The following is a 17,999-nucleotide window of genomic DNA, read 5'->3' as shown; positions in this document are numbered from 1 at the left end:
TAATCTTTGCTGTTACATTCTTTCAAGCCTAGGGTGTCAGGGTTAGTGTTGAGGTGTAGTGTTGATATATGGTATCAGAGGATAAAGACAGCGTTTTTATTGTTATTTTTGCCATAGTTCTAATATTTCTTGCGATAGATAAACAGCCTAATATCTAACTGATTTCTGCATTCGCGTTTGAAATGCAACCAAACTGCAGATGTCAATGTAAGGTCTAATAAAATATTAACATTTTTTCCTAAAATATAGTTCATTTGTCAACTATGCTTCCTTTGAAATTCATATTCCTTGTAATGAGTATTACATGTTGGAATTAAAAAGATTTGATCTTGAAAATTATGCTCAAGGTCAATTTTTCGGTCGCTTTTTTTATACAGATCTCCACCAATTCGAAGGTGTAGACTCATTTCTCAAATAATTTTTCAACATTCTGTACATCGGAGGAACATCGTTCAACTGCATAGAGGTATGAAAATGCGGAGCTACACATGGTAGACAGGGCACATGGTAAGAAGTGAGGTTGGACGTAACTTGTCCAGTGCGTTGCGTGGCCAAGCTGAAAAGAATTCGCAGAATTCACTGCAGTGATACCAATTTTATTCTGATGCGATATCAACAATTTTTTGCTAATATTTCGAAAATTAAGGCCATACAAAAATTATATATATAGGAAAATGTTGTTCAAAATGTTTATTTCTACATGTTCAGAAATAGGCGGAATCGGGAATTCGGTGGACTTGTAGATAATTACCCCGCTTTCATATAATTTGGAGATAATTATAGTATAACTACCGTCATTATGTGAAAACGATAATAAATTAGATAAATCTATTAAGACTATCGCATTATGTATCGAAAATGGTAAACCTTTGACTTTTCCTATTTTTCTTACAAATGTATCACTTATGAATGAAAATATCCTAAGAATTAATGGCGTGAACATACTCTACGCAATGAAATGTCACTATTTACAAAATACATTGTAATTTAATTACAATATATCTTAGTTTATTATTCTTATTATTCTTATAGTCTTCTAAAAATTAATCATTGCTTTAAAGTTATGGAAATCCTTTTTTTTTACAGTGCTCTTAAAGAATCAGGATACGAAAGCGATTCTACTCTGGTATTCCGTCGCAAGGAAGATATCAGCCCGCTGAGTCAAGTTGAACAAAGACTGGCCTATAAAACTGTTCAAAGCGGTGGCGACGTACCCCTTCATGGCTTTCGTAAACCCGCTCCAGAACGACCAAAGGGTAAGTTCTCGAACTCATCGATCTAATTCTATTTATCTTTTTAAGCCTATTTCTATGTCTTTAAGGCATTTGCAATTATTATTACATTCTCTGCGAATATTTTTCTTATTTTTTTGGTGTTTGATATGGTTTGATATCATTTAAGCAGGCATGTTAGCATATAATTGATCGATTGTCACTTTGAGTTTTTTGTATCTCGTATTTAATTACTAACAATAGTTGTGTTTTTGCTAAGACTTTGCATGGTCGTTGTCGTGTCATTAACTTTCGTTTTATTCTCAGAGCTTCGAATGAAATTATACTTTCACGCCTTCAAGCATGACGATTGTAATCTTTATATATCACCCGAGTCCTTATTTTTCAACGACTACGAGACTCTAAACTATCACTTGGTATCGTAAATTTCATCAAAAATCTTCGTTAAAGATCGTTTAAGAAATACCTTGTTACTGTTAATAGCGTTAATAAATTTTCTTCGTTGTTCATAACGTTTACACGCGTAATAATGAAGTAACAACTTATGAGAGCGCAAGGAAATACTATTGCTCAAAAGTATTTGGATACTTGCTGATATTTGACAAGTTATATTTTCATAATAAAACTACGGCCAAACAAATTGTTATGATTTTATTCTCTATAATTGTCACAGCTACGTATAATAGTAGATATATTATAAATCAAACAAATTGAGTTTCGAAAGTCAGTGTTCTATATAGTACAAGGCGTGACGCGTAAAAATTCCTAAGAGAGTAAATCTGTATGAAAAACATAAAAAAGATGAATACAATTTTTTCATGCATTTTGTTCGACGATTTGTTTATGAAAAAATCAAGTACAAATATGCGAACTTGCTTGATCTTATATCTTGACTAGATATATATGAGTGAACAGACAACAATCACCAGGTTATTGTACGTACGAAATTAAGTTCGAAATGTGAAATGAAACGTCAAGAATTAGCATCGTATGTACATGCATTTTTGACGAATATCTAAATTCAATTTTCTCGAAAACAAAGATTCCAATGAGAATATCTTGTTCTGCATTTTCGATTTATTTGTTCAAATAGAATAGTTTTCTTCCAACTATTCGTTTCGATTCAACCAGGAATGAAACTAACTCATGCATAGTTGATCTTTCGAGATGAACAAATTTTTATTCTATATTTTCGATTTATTTTTTCAAATACTGTAGAAACTACCTTACTACTACTGTACTATGTTTACTGGAATACCTTGCATATCTAATGTTTCTCACTCTTAAATATTATAGAACTATCTTATTACTTCTTTGATATTAAAATCAAATCACAGAGAGTAATATTTAAATAGAAGATGTATATAGCAGCACATATATACACTAAATAGTAAAATATTTTATTGTTATGTTCTTTAATGGATAATTTAGGGTTATAGCCTGGTGATTTCATAAAAAGGTAGTGATTGTTGCTTCTAATTCGTCAATAATTTGTATATTTCCGTGAAACTCACATATTGTTACTACAAATCGACCAAAATGTCCTGATACTTACAGCAGCTCTTGAAAGTATTCGCACACATAACGCAGAAAATTTTTATGAATATATTATATGCATTATTTCAAAATTTTATTGTCACTGTAGTGAGCCATGACTATCGTTATTATATTGGTAAAATTTGAAACTAATACGAACACATGTACATGTGTGTAAAGAAGATACAGGACATTTACTGTAAACACATATTTACCAAGAAATTAGTATACAGTGTAAATAGCTGTCTTAAATATGTGATAAGTTAAAAATGGTCTTACTGAATATCCAGGCTTATTGATATAATGGTAATTGACTGCTCAAATACTTTTGTGGGCTTCTGTGTAATGTATACTGAAACAAAATATCTTGTAACTTCAAAACATAGGACGTTCAAAAATTATTTGTCATGACTTTGACAGGTGATTCTCCAGCTTCGGATCGGTGGAAATCCATTAACAAAAAAAAGTATTTAAAGGTCAAAGTTTTTTCATTGCATCGTGTAGTGCTCATCACGAGGAATAAAAGTTTCAAGGCAACTACAAATTGCAACTCAACCGTACTCTTGGGAAAAGATATTAAAGTTTAATCAATTATATAAATGTATATATGTGAAACTGATTTTATTTATAATACATTTACATGTGACACAAAGATAAATTTTACATAGTGCATTATTGATAAAGCTGCTAGGAATCATCCTTTAACACGTCAAATATATTGATAATTAATAAGGAATAATGCAGATCAGACCACTATACATTTAAATACGTACTTTATCGCATATATTTCACGTGATAAACGATAATCTCTAGCAGTTTCATCAATAGCATGTTATGTAAGTTCTATCTGACTGCAAGATTTAAATATATTCGAAATAAGATCACTTTTATATTGTATATAATTAACTTTTAAATGTTTAATTAATAAAACATCTTTTCCTAAAGGAACGGTTGAGCTGCCACCATGGTTCCTTTGAGACTTTTGTTTCTGATTGTAAGTACTACAACGATGAAATTAAAATATTTGATTTTGATATTTAAGGTCAATTTTGTGGTTACTTGTTTTTGACAGATCTCCACTGATTCGGTGGTGTAAAATCATCTGCTAAAGCCATAACAAAGAATTCTTTTATCCTGTACATTTCCAGATTTGTTCCAGACTGATGAAATTTGAAAATATTCTCTATAGCATATTCATAAAAGATTTCTACAAGCATTCAAATACTTTCATGAGCCACTATATGAGCGTGTAAATTTTATTTTGCTCATAAAAGTAGTTGAGTCACATACGAGGATGTTTGTAGGCCGCTTATCATTCGCCTATTAAATTATTTTAATGTAAGCGCTGCATAACCGCATTTCAATGTAACCAGCTGATACAATTTCCACGTAATACAATCTGATAGGAGCCCGCGATTATTTGAATTTCACCTCCCTCGAATTAATACGTCAAGTGAAAAAGTACGAAGCATGATTCGTAACTATAATTTTAGCTGTGCCAACCAAAAGTTCTCAGCTTAAACGCATACTTTTTTCACGATATTCTTCTTATAAGTAGTTCTTTAGGTTATTCACCGCACCGCCTCTTCTCGGTATCTATCGATATTGGTTTGCGATTTAATTTTCTCCGCAATACGATGCACAAGCAGTACCATCACCTGAGAAGACTTTTCTGATGTTCACACTGCGTCGGATTAATATCTAATAAAAGAAAATAAAAAAATGAAACTAAATAGAACAAACGCAACATCACCAGCTTTAAAGAGACTCTTTTCTTCAAAATTTTTGGTGAGAGGGTTCCACGAGCGGCACACAATTTGCGAAACGAACACGCGATCAAAGCAAACAATCAACACTTTGTCCACAGACGACACGGGGATCGAGAATTTTCTGATCTCGCCCACTTTGACACGGATCCGTGTTCACCGAAAAAGTGTCTCTGCTACCACACCTGCTTCATCATCAACCACTTTCTCGCGACACGAAAGATTATCCTCCAGTGAGAGTGGAATGAGCAAGAAAATGGACGTTCGATCAACTATCACAAAATCAAAGTGTCTCAGAGACGACAGTTTCACCAATCCACAACTAGGTAGTAGAACATTCTCAAATGCGGTCACAGGACCTCCTTCTCCACCCCGAAGACAATCTTCTAGAAACAGCAAAACATTGAAACTGTATGCATCAACTGCATCAAATCTCAAACATCAAACCATGGATAACACGCAATCTTTTAAATCAAGACACAAGCAATGTTTTACAGAAGACGGGTCCAAGGTTAAATCACTGAAAGAACGGTTTTGCAGCAATCTTGACAGATTCAAGCAGAGTCGAAAAAGTCTTTCAACTTCCACTTTATTTCGAACGTCCTCTAACAGCTCGATCTCGCCTCGGTCTAAAGTTTCTACTTCGGTGTCCATTCCATTGAACAAGAAGAACTCGGACTCGTGGTTGTCACAAAGTTTACTCGACACAGCTGCGATGGAAAGTTTCGCGGCCGACAAAAGTCGAACTCGCGTTTGCGTGGATACTTCTTCTTCGTGGAAAACTGGCTACGGATATTCAGCGAAACCTGACTTGAAACGTGGACTTGAACATAAATCATCCTCTTCTTCTTCGAAGACGACTTCGAAATATCTAATTCCTTCCCCAACAAAATCAAAGAAGTTGCGTACTATGAATGAAATCGGTAATTCTATATCTTATCTTAAGAAAACTAATGTTAGAGGAAGGTTAACAAGAAAAGAGCAGGAAGAATCTTCTAAAAGACTCGCCAGGTCACCGGTTGATTTATCTTCTATAGAAAATAGGAAGCATTTGCAGAAATATAGAGACAAAAATAGCAAAGATGTTCGCACGACAGTATTGCCATCAGGAGCAGTTGTTAAAAGTTCCTCGACGATGTATTCTGCAGCTTTAAATAATGCAAAGCAGAAAAGTCCGCAAGACAAATCTTTGAAAGTAATAGTTACTGTGTCTTCTAAAGGACAGGAAATGTTAAGAAACCCAGTAGACTCAACTTCTACAGCAAAATCAACGTTTGCTTTAAAATCTTCTTCAGCCACATCTTCTCCATCAGTTCTGGGTAGATCGGTATTAACAGACACCAGGAAACCGAGGACAATAGTCGGACAGCATGATAAAATAGGTTCTAGCAGGAAATTTACATCCTCTTCTGATGCAATTAGCGAATCATATACAAAGAAGAGACTAAGACCTCATACCATCGTCAAGTTTCCTACACAAAAGCCAGAAACCATAAAAATTAATCCTGACTCGACTAAAAAAAAACTTGAAGCAAAGAAATCGAAGAAGGACAAGACCGAAGTTACTGCGAGAACGAAAAAAGTAACAACTGGACAAAAGTCAGATTCAAAAAATGAAAGTATTAATAAAACTAATATTGAAAACGAGGAGCCTAATATTAAACAGAGTCCGTTATCAACACTGAGTAAACAATCACCCGTGTTAGCTGTAGAAAAAATTAAAGGACATCGCGAAGTAGCATGTTCCGATACATCTTTCCAGAATCTCTTTTTAGAATCAGTTTCTTCAGCTGTTTCAAATGAAAATGTCTCTTTTAAGAGATACAGTGTTAGTGAACGAGCGAGGATATACCAAGAAAACATCAGAGAGGGTAGCAAATCGGAACCTTCATTAAAAGCCTTGAGTATTTACTTAGCTCACAAGCGTCCAGTATCAGATTCAAAATTCAAAAACTGGGAACGCGAGAGTATCTCTTCTAGGAGTTCAAGCCCATACGGTGTCAGCTGGCCTGGAAGATCTGTATTTCATAAAGTGAGCAAGTTTGACAGTCTTCTAGGTATCGAGGACTTTGGATCATCGAGTATTTTACGTAATCGAAGTCCAGACTCGGCGAAAGAGCGTTTGAAGGAAAGAAGTTCAAGTGAGCCGCCTTTGAAGACTCTGCCAGAACGTTCAGGCTCGAAACACTCATCTTCACGAACTTCTTCACCATCTCCAATTAGATCACCAGCCTGTAGACGCATTCGTACATTGAAGCAAGAAAAATCAGAAATTCCTAATACAATTATTGCGAAGAAGATTGCAACTAAAAGTGCTGGAGAAACTGAAGAACTGCAAGAAATCCGATCTAAGTTTGGCTCTGATTTATCATTGAGTAGAAGCACGAATTCTCTGTACACGTCACCAATTGGTCACGAAGAGTATCATCAATATGTACTGGAAAGGTTACACAACAGAAGGAGATCGAAAAGGTACAAGGAACTGCACGATTTCTATTCGAGCCTTGAAAGATTGGGCGAATTGGAGAGGACTTTTTCTACCAACGACTTACGACCAAGGATGAAAAACGAAGAAATTATAGATTATGATAGATGGAAGAAAGTAAGGTCGCACGAGAGAGCTGAAGTCGAGTTCAGTGCTCTGTATGGAAAGCTGAAGGCTGTTCAGAGGAACAAAGACTTGTTGTTCAGCACCAAAGATATCAGTAAGTTTAAATGGCACGGTGACTGCAGTTTAAGGTGTAAAGAACGATCTGTTGAAAATATTATTCAGCATTTCAACAAGCTGCAATCTGAAGAGAGTGACCTAGAATATTCTAGAAGAAAAGAAATCTCGTCGAGAAAAGATACGTATAAACCGCTTTGGCGAGGCACTTCTGTACTAAACGTGGCGAGCACAATGCAGAAGAAAGCGAATAGCTCTCATAACGAGAAATCCTTGGATCATACAGATCATCCATTCTTACAAAGAAATCTTGGTGGCAGTAAAAAATTTTGGAGCAGTTTGTCTATCGAACAAGTAGCTACTTTGAAGAAACAGCTAAACGAAATTTACGGTAGCGATAATTTGCAAAAGTTTGCACCGTCGACATCTTCAAAAATGAATCCGGAAATCACAGAACAACGACAAGAGAAAATAGGAGAAACTGATAAACACGATTCTTTATCGAAATATGAAATTGTCGTTCCACCTCAAGTCGAATCGCCCGATGTTCGAGATGATGGGAAAGGTCTTCATGTACGATGCCACTCTATGATTACATCGGATATATCCCCAAGGGATCATAAATCGTTGACGGATCGTCCAGAATTGAAATTGAAGAGAAGTGATTCTATTAGTCAAGGGAAAAGCACAGAAAAATTTGAATCTGATAAAACTCTATTCAGAATCCCTCCATCTATGAGCGAGTTAGAGAAAAAGAGACTGTCTGTGACACTTGGAAAAGAAGTTTTGTCAGTTCTGTCGCTTCCATTGGCTCCCCGTGAAACTCGAGGCAGCATAGCAGCTGCATTAGCGGCTAAGAAGATGCCAAAAGCGACACGTTCTGCGGCTACGCCTAGCGTGACCAGCACATCACCTAGAAGCTGTTATTCTCTGGAGCCGTCAAGCGTTGAAGATTCATCGAGAACAGACTTGGGGATTAAAGAAAGCGACTTCCTATTGGTCCTAACCCCAAACAGCAAGAGTCCATCTGATAGACAGCGAGTAGAAAACGTTTTGGAAGAATGGTCTAGAAAACCTCCTCTTCTAACGATTGCTATACCTCACACGACTACTCAGACCAAAATTTCAGCCCAAAATTCTGGCAGTGAAAGAGACAGTATGACTGAAAGTTCCGAAACATCTGTAAGAACGGTTATTCAACGAAATATAGAGTCTCAAGATGTTCCAACGAAGATCGAATTCTTCGAAAACGTTGATAAAATAGAAACTGATCAAGATCGTAGAAAAGCGGAGCAAACGAGATCAAAATCAAAGTTGAAATCAGGGAGATTGTCTTCTTCTCAAAGTTTTGCAGATTTGAAAGAATTATTCGGTGAAACGGAATCGGCAAAATATAGCACCTTGTCTTCGTCAAGGTGCAGAACACGTTCTATTTCCCCAAAAGCATTCGTTACAAAAGAGAAAGAAAGCAGCCCTGATAGGGAAGTGGACACGCGACCCTCGTTTCGCTCTTGTTCATGCGACCGTGAACATGATAGGCCTCAGAGCATTAGTCCGTGTCGTGCATCCATGCGATCGAATTCATCCTGCAGTCTCGAGAGCATCTGGTTGCGTAGTTCCTCGCCAGACCCGGGAAAATATTGGCGCGCCTATTTAAAGCTAGTAAAAAATGGTACGGTGAGACGTTTGAAGGCTAGATTTGAGAGTGCCGAAGATCTTCGTGGAAATACAGTCAGGACGGTTCCAGTACCAAAAAGATTTCAGAGCGATCCTGAACTGGCCAGATGTCTTCTGAGGAAGGTGGACGAAGGTAAAGTGAAGCCTCATGAATTTGCGGACGTAGCCTGGTTGCGTCGAAGGTACGAGCCTCGCAGAGGAAGAGCTCGCCGCAGAGGCGAGTCTCCGCCGATTCCACGTGTCCCTTTGAGACGAGAGGACTTGTCTATGCCTCACATCGATGTTATCAGTAAGACAGCTGAATTGAAGGATTCAGCTACAACTTCTACTGTGACTAATGCTAGGAAGGCAGAGACTGACGAGCTGGAGGCGAGGAAGTCTGTTGGGCGTATGAGAAAAAAGTTCGAAGAGTTTGCTACTCAGAAAACTTCGATCCTGGGTGAAATGTTCACCTCGTCGCCGAATATGCACGAGCTGAGAGATATCGCCCCTTATCTAGCTGGTCAATGGATAGCACATAGGTATCCCAGTCGACGAGATAACATGCGCTCGTTGTCGTCGCCACCCAACCTCGCTGCCAGATATGTTTCCTCGAAAAGTAGGACGAATTCCGCTTCCACAAAGACACAGATCAATGATAGAGGTAAAGTGGTGAACCAAGTACGCGCCTTATCAAAAGGTCCATCGTCAATTTTGAAACAATCAGATGGTTTTACAAGTCAACCGTTTGATCCTGCTAAACACAGACCGAGGTTTAGATATCAACCGCTTCCTCCGCCACTATCGCCGACCGTTCCACAAAAAGCCACTTCTTGGTGGTCACCAATTCCCATCTACACTGCTCGACCAACTGTCACTTTCGAAGGTCTGAATAGTCATAACTGCTAAAATTACTCCCAGTTTCATATAATCATGTGTTTTATGCTTAATTGAAAATATTTCTCTTGTTAGCTAAATTATCTTTCATACGAAATTCCTCATTTTATTTATTTTACGATAGAAGTAGTAAAACAATTACATTATTTCCTTTGGGAGGAAGCAACATATTTGTTGGATTTTAAAATGCTTTCGTTTTTATCATCATTCAAGTTCTTAGAACTTTTTTTAATACGCTTTAGTTGCAAATATAAATAGTTAATATAAATAATTCAATGTACAATATAAAGTTTGGAATAATTTAAATGAACAAATATTAAAAAATTTTTCATTTGTTGTAATAAACATTTCAAAAAGAATAATTTATTTTGTTGTTTACCAAATAATCAATTAGGGGAAGCAATTGATACTTAGATTTTTCTCGCTAATTAACAATATTTTCTCGCTAAATGCTTTTTATTCCTAATTTTTAATTATCAATTATTAATTTTAATAGTTTCTATCTAATTTTTCAAATTACTACGAATAATTTTAAGAAGGATGTAATTTGTATCGTTTGAAATATTGTTTAGATAACTTAAAATGAGTATAAAATTTTATAACATAACTTCTACAGGTTTGAAGTTAAAAATGCAAATCTAGTACATCACATAGAAACACGATAAAAAAATATCAAATTCCCAAAACATCTTCCTCTCGTTCGCAGATTGTAATAATTTAAGGAAAAAATACGCATAGAATCTAAAAGAATATATTAATAACGAAAAGAAATAAAAAATTGAAGAATTAACCGACGCCAGATGTTTGCGGATCGACCCGAATATCGGGGTCTTGAATTTAGGGATGGGCCAGCCAAGAGAAGTTCAGATGGGATCTCAATATATCTCAGTATACTCGAAAGTTTTAGGATCCCGAAGTTCGACTCGTATACGAGCATGAACGGGCAGTGTAACTTTGCATCGACTCGACGAAAGTTGGACGGAATCGGTTGGAGAGCCTGATAGATTCAGCTATGTATGTATTAAAAAGAGATGGAATAAAGCGTATATCTATATGAATAAATATTATATTTAAAATTTTGAAGGATTATTGTTACTTCGATAATAATTTTAAATTAATTACAAAATACTTCAATAACTTTACACGAAGAATAAAGTATAAATCTAGAATATAAAAGTATTTAATAAAAAATTTAATACAAATTTTATTACAAAAGTAAACTGAAAAAAAAAAGAAAAACTAAAATTGTCCGCTAGAAACTCTATACAAAAAATCAAACGTTTTATAGCCTTAGCATGCAGAATATTTCTTTCCATCTCTTTTTAATAGTTGGATCTTATTGGGTTCTCGAATCGATCCCATCCAATTTTGGCCGAGCCAATTCGAAGTTATGATGTTCATTCACGTTTATATCCGAGTCGAGTTTTCGAATCCCGAAACATTCGGGAACCTAAACAGTACGGGTACACTCTGCAGATACCGATATCCCGCTCGGACTTTTCTTGATTCTGTAGTAGACGTGTACCCGGACACTTCTCGATGCAAGTGTCAAATGCTGGATATTAATACAACTATTTTGAAAATATAATCTGAATGTTGAAATGTGTTTCCTGTTAAATACTTGGTTGGAAACGTGATTTGTTCTGGGATACCAATATCGATTAATGCCGAGCAAGAGTGCAATCCATTAACCCAAGTCAGCATTCAATGTTCACAGTGAACTCACAATGCTGAGTGATAATTGTTTCATGGTAATCGTAGTGCAGCTAATTATTACTTTCCTTTTTTTCGGCTCATCCATAGAATACTCGAACGCACCTCCACCGCCGTCAAAATCTCAGCACTACAGAGACGCCTGCCAAGGTAATGCTACATGCTAATCATTTTCTTCTTTTTCTATCTATATCCATTTTTTTTATTTGCGATCTGTTAGATTCACATTTCATCTACACTACGGCGCATAAATATTTGGATACCTGGTGCAAATAAGAAAATCGATATTTCTGCTATATTTTCAAAATTATGATCGAAGAACGTTTCTCTAGCGTTAACTGCTTATCTCTCGTCATAACTGTGAGATCAAACGTTCTACCTTTACACTGAAAGAAAGAATATAACTGCATCGCTGAAATTACACATTTACCTCTATTAAGCAGCTCACTCTGCACAAAACCTATATGAACTTTTGAAATGTCGTTAGAAAGCTAGGAAAACACTTTAATCAGTTTAAAATTTCGAAACCGAACAAACACATATGAAGTATGCCAACTGAGGTATCTCTAGATGCTCAATTTTTATCCACCATCAATTATATATTGTCTTTTTATTAATACCAACCAATACCATTAATACAAAGTTTTTGCGAATATCTGCAAGCGACTTACGAATGTATTCAAATACTTGTAAGAACTTTTATAAGTATATTATACATCTGATACGAAACATTTTGATGTTTCATTAGCGCTGTAAGGCATGACTATCATTGTTGCATCGGTAAATTGAAACAAATCCAAAAATGTATATGGAAGTTATACAAAATATTTTGTTCGGGTATACATTTTGCAAAGATCATAAAACTATGAGCAGTTGATGCAACATAATTTGCACAAATAAAAGGATCATAAAACTATCTAAACGGTCAATTATTTATGAAGTTCTAAAAAGTTTGATTATTCAGAAAGATCTTTTTTACGTTTTTAACACCTATTATATATACATATTATATACATACAGTCACGAATATTTTGTCACTTCTATATATAGTATTAAATTGGTTTCAAGGTTGATCAATATAATCATGATAGTCGTGTCTCATTACAATGCCGATGAAATGTCAAAATATCTTATATAAGAAGTAGAATGTATGGTATGTCCGATTTAACTTAAAATGTTCGAATAACCCAAATAATATGAATGGTACGAAAAAATGTCTTGGAAAAAGAGCGTATGATATCGAGAAAAATATACTCTACTCTCTTGTCTATTGATCTTTTGACGACTTTAAAACGTCCTATGGAGATCATTAAAATTTTTAAATAGGAACCTGCCTTTTTTATTATTCAGATTTTTATTATACAGATGTTTCATTCGTATTATCCGTTATCGAGATATGTGTAATATGGCACAATTTTCGCACCATTCATATTTTTCGATATATTTGAGCGTTTCGAGATAAAATGGATGTGCAGTACACATATGTAAAAGTTTTCCGTGGCAAGTGTTGAAATACTTTCGTAAACCACTATACTAACTATGTACAGCAGTTTGAGGTGAGATTAGAGGCCAAGATTAGATTAGAATTTCATTTGAAATATATTTTATATATTTACAATAATTTAGAAGTGTACAAATTATTCCAAATATATATGCTCCATAGTGTACCTGTCATCTTTCTTTCTTCCACATGATTATTCGCTTATTCGATTATTAAAGAATGTTTATCTTCTGAACAATGATTTTACAGGACATTTTACGAAAGCAATCATAGTTTTTAAATAATCAATCGCTTCTCTTTTTTTATTCACGCGAAGCTGCTCGAATTATTTTCGTGGCATACCGCTGTTCGAACGAAACAGAGCATGAAATTTGCTCATTGTGCATGACATGAAACGCAACCGTTTACATTAGGGGAAGTATGCGATTGTTTCGCAACGAATCGAGTGCGGATTCGATTACGGAAAACGTGAGGCGTTGTGTAGCATAAAAACATTCGTAAATGGTAAATTATACATGCATGGTTGTTGACAATTTAATAATAGACAGTATTGTGCAAAAGTCGTAGGCGTCATCTACGATAGTGACATATTTTATAATGTTTTATATAAATACGTATATACATAATTTATTATGTTTTTAAGAAATATTTCCAAATGGTGTTATGTAGAAACAAGTCTTCCAAAGTTTCTTTTACGGCACTGTATGTTTGTAGTTTCTCGTGGTTCATAAACTTTTTAGAAATATTTCGATGAGTATACTTGTGAATAAAATGTTGTAGAACATATATGAAACGATTTAGAATCAGATATGGAAATCAGATATGGAAATAAATTGGTTAAAATACTAAAAATAAAATGGTAAGTAATATGAAATGAGTTTATTGAAAAATGGTTTGAGAGAATTTTTAGAATAACATTTGTTATCTCATAATTAATTATTTTGAATTATACAATACCTTTTTCGCAAATTACAAATAATTGTTGAAGTAAACACTTTTTAAGAATTAACGAAAGATTTAAAACAATGTAAAAATGAGGTATAACGATAAGAAAGTTATAATACAAAGATTTGGCTCTAGCATTTGCATGAACATTATATTACATATTATTGTTGAGAATTTTGGATCTTAATTGCCGAAATAATGGTATAGGAATACTAAATTTACACTTAGAATTTATATTAGAATAGTTATATATTTTTTTGATAAACGATTTCAAAGATGTTCATCGATACACACTTGCACGCGTCTCACATTCTTCCCTACCACACTGTTAACTGAGCAGTTTACCTTCCCTTGTTTTCGAGGCTCCGCGCACACACATACTTCCATACACTCATATTCACATACATGTATCACTACTACGCGCTCAATCTAGTCTAGCACATAAAATTATACATATTTTAATACTTATATGTAATACATGAAAAAAAATCAAGACATACATAAATACAGACATACATATCCAGACCCCAGAATCAGAGTGTACTAAGTTACAATTTTCTAATTTTAGGAGAAAACAAATCAAAGTTATATAACCCTTGTAACAAAATATGGACTTAATGTCATCTTTATACTATTATATCTAAAACTAGACGACCTAGAACGGAAATATTTTTGTCATCAGAAAGAGTGAAAAAATTGCTATAGAAAACACAACAAATTTTATTTAAAAGAAAATGTGCTTAATATAACGTGATTTTGGGACTGAGATATTAGTTTATTGTCGACATGACATTGGTAGCAAGAAAGCTTATCTGACGAAGTGTATGTGTATGTGTGTGCGTGCGTGCGCGCGTGTGTGAAGATATACATTTACTTTGATTTACAAAATTACAAAACCTGATCATAGCAAAAAGACACTTCGTTGCATGTTTCATCAGTTTTGAATTAGAAATTTTTTCAATTAATAACGAACTACATGTATCATCTTGTGAAATGTGCAACTTTGTAATTATTAAAATTTTGGACGTGTCTAAAACGCACTAAAATTCAATAGAATTTTTATACTCTATGTTACGTTCTGTTTAGTTGTCGACAAGAAGGTAGCGTTAACTAACGTTTAATGCAACTGACAATAAGCTCCACTTTCGGCTAACCTGCTATGTGCGGGAATACTGGCACGGGAGTGGCTTAAAGTTGTTCGAAAAGTGAATTAACAATATGTAATGATTTATTTAAATCTTACTCGATTTCGATATTGACAATTGACTGACAGACTGACGGATATAAAATTCTTCGGTTAACAAAATGACGATTCTTCGGTTGACAAAATGATAACTAACTCTTCGAATGGTAATTATTCGGTTGACGAACGGTAATTAATTAATAATATTCAATAGACGAACGATAATAATTATTATTACTCGATAAACGAACGGTAATATTATTATTCGATAGACGAAAGATAATTATTGTTACTGACTTCTCTGAGTCGCTTCATTTATTTATATCTGTCGGAGATGAAAAAACGTCGGGATGTTTCTTTTGAAAATGTTTGGGAAAGTCCCCAACGTTTGTTCAACCGCCGACTTTGTTTACAATTTAAATTGTCTTAATATCGTTATAAAAACATAATTAGGTCACTACAAAAACATGGTTACATAAGTTTTCGCAAGATATAGCTTTTAGCGGCTTTAACTGTCTTTCAAATAAACGTTTTAAATTACTTTGATTTGAAAGAAATTACCAATTTTACTTTCGCGCTACGGATCGCGCGGGGCGCGGGACGTGACACTATAAGATTAAAAATTTTTAAATATATCTATGTCCGTTTAAAATAAAAATAGGACTTTTCAAACACGTGTAAATAATATTATTAAAAATTTGAAGGATGCTATATACACAAGATAGAAACTAACCAACAATAAAAAACATTTCAGATCAGATAATGTAATCAATCGTTAAATACTGAATGTTAATACAGTATTACATGTTAATACCCTAGTATTCTCATAACAAATTACAGGAGCCAGACAAAATAATGAGAACATCACTCTTATATGTCATAATAAATATTACACACGTGTGACATATAAGAGGTCTTTCCATTATTTTGTCCAACCTCTGTACATATATGTATTTTGTTTGTTGTTCCGATAAAATTTTTCTAAAATATAAAGATGATTTATCAACATATATTCTCCAATCGATCTACACGAGTGTTATTATAACTTATTAAGGTATTAAATTAAGTTAAAATATGAAAAAGAAGAACAAATTTTTATAGTTAATATCACTTTCAAATTTTTAGTTTCTCTTGTTTATTTTTGTGTTTGTGTTTTGCGTTGTCTTTTACAATGTTATGTAAAATTTTATATATAACATGTTACACTATAAAACGTAAAAGTCACAATAAAGTAATTATATCGTTCTATATTTAAAAGAATTAATTATTAATATTTAAATTATTTTAATACAAACATGATTCAAGAATTATGTAGTGTAAAATAGTATTTTGAAATTCTTCAATAAAATACTTATTCAGAATAATTAATAACTATACATACATACCAAGTTACTTCAAAGGTTGTTAACTAAACTAAACTAAAGGTTATTAATAAAACTAGATATTTATTTATTAGTTACTTTAAATGAGATATAGTTCATATAGCATATATGGTATGCTCGCACAGAGTTTGGATAATATATGTATTATCAGGATACATAATTTCGAACTTATAGTAGGATAGTTAACATAAAAAAGTTTGCAATTCATTATTATTTATTTAAACGAACATTACAACAAAAATTATAAATAAATCTCAGACCTTCGATATCAGAACCACATAATAAAGAATTAACACAAAGTGGAAGGACACACCCTGCATCTAAGACGCATCCTTAGTAATAGTCTACGTTTATATTTTGTTGTCTGGTTATTGCCAGATGATATGATTCAGAACTTAAGATTTTGTATCGCATTGACAAGCATTATACGTAACGAAATTAACTCTAGTTAATGACGCGTCTAAATTATAGTGATTAGAGTGACATTTGTTGACAAATTAACAAAATCTCCACGAACTTAATAAAGTTCTGATTATTATTGCTACAAATGTAGCATATTTATTTTTAATCTCAATAAGTTGGATATTGATGCTACAACAAAAACTTGTTTTCTGTATTGATTTAATTACACTTAAAGAGTCAGTGACGTTAAGAAAATTCGTTCTATCACATAATTTGGTAATATCTGAAGCTCGATGAATGGTACTACACTCTGCTGTAAAAATTGATACTTTTATATTTGAGCAAATTTTTTGCGAGACATTCAATTGTGAACAACAATTTTTGTTTTCTATTTTACTACCGTTTATATAAATTACAACAGTATTCGAAAAATTAGAATTAATGAAACATGTTAGTAGAGCATTAAGTTCGGAGGAATCACTTAACTTCTCGCCGAATTAACATTGCAAAGTAGAATATTAGTTAAATGATATTGTAGTCGAAAGTAAAAGTGTGATATTTTTCGTTAGGCAATCGTGTCGTGGCTCTACGATATTGAGAAAGTTTTCGTTTAAAGGACTTTCTCGCGCTTTGGCTTTCTAGTAAACATACGAGATCTATTCCATTCTTCTTAAACAAAACTTTATTTGAAAGTAAGTTTTCGAGAGAATTACATTTGAAGAGTTATTTTTGACAAGGAAAATTAATTTTATCATGAAAAGAGACTTAACAAGATATTTGTAGGCGTACTTATGCTACATTCTATTATCAATCCTATTGCAGAAAATTGAGTACAATACGACTTTAGCATTAGATATTTGTTTGCAGTATACAACGCGATTATATTCCATAATAGGTCTTATAACGTCCTTAAGAGCTTAAGGATTGACATCAAAGATTTAGGTGTGGCTTTCATGAGAATACCGGAAAGAAATTTCATAATATTTAGAAGCTGATGTACTTTTTCCGCATAGAATCTTCATGTTTAAAACTGATTCGTTTGAACTTAACAGATTTATGTGATTTGATAATGGCACATTTTTCAATTCTGGTAATTACTAGGAATAGGGACGACCTCACCG

At 33.7% G+C, this 17,999-nt stretch overlaps 1 protein-coding gene across 1 annotated transcript in view; it reads left to right on the top strand.

Moving 5' to 3' along the window:
- Positions 1 to 17,999, top strand: part of LOC100740896 — a gene marked incomplete at its 3' end in the record, with an annotated part of 216,037 nt that overhangs the window by 149,322 nt on the left and 48,716 nt on the right. Inside the window, 3 exon segments of the mRNA XM_033320227.1 lie at positions 1,087 to 1,256; positions 4,636 to 9,741; positions 11,556 to 11,615. Of these exon segments, the coding sequence (XP_033176118.1) occupies positions 1,087 to 1,256; positions 4,636 to 9,741; positions 11,556 to 11,615 (5,336 nt within the window).

The sequence above is a fragment of the Bombus impatiens genome, unplaced genomic scaffold (genome assembly GCF_000188095.3).
Source record: "Bombus impatiens unplaced genomic scaffold, BIMP_2.2 scf_0261, whole genome shotgun sequence".
In the NCBI taxonomy this organism is placed as follows: Eukaryota; Metazoa; Arthropoda; class Insecta; order Hymenoptera; family Apidae; genus Bombus; species Bombus impatiens.
The sequence above is the reverse complement of the archived record's forward strand: the minus strand, read 5'-3'. Positions and strand labels throughout refer to the sequence as shown.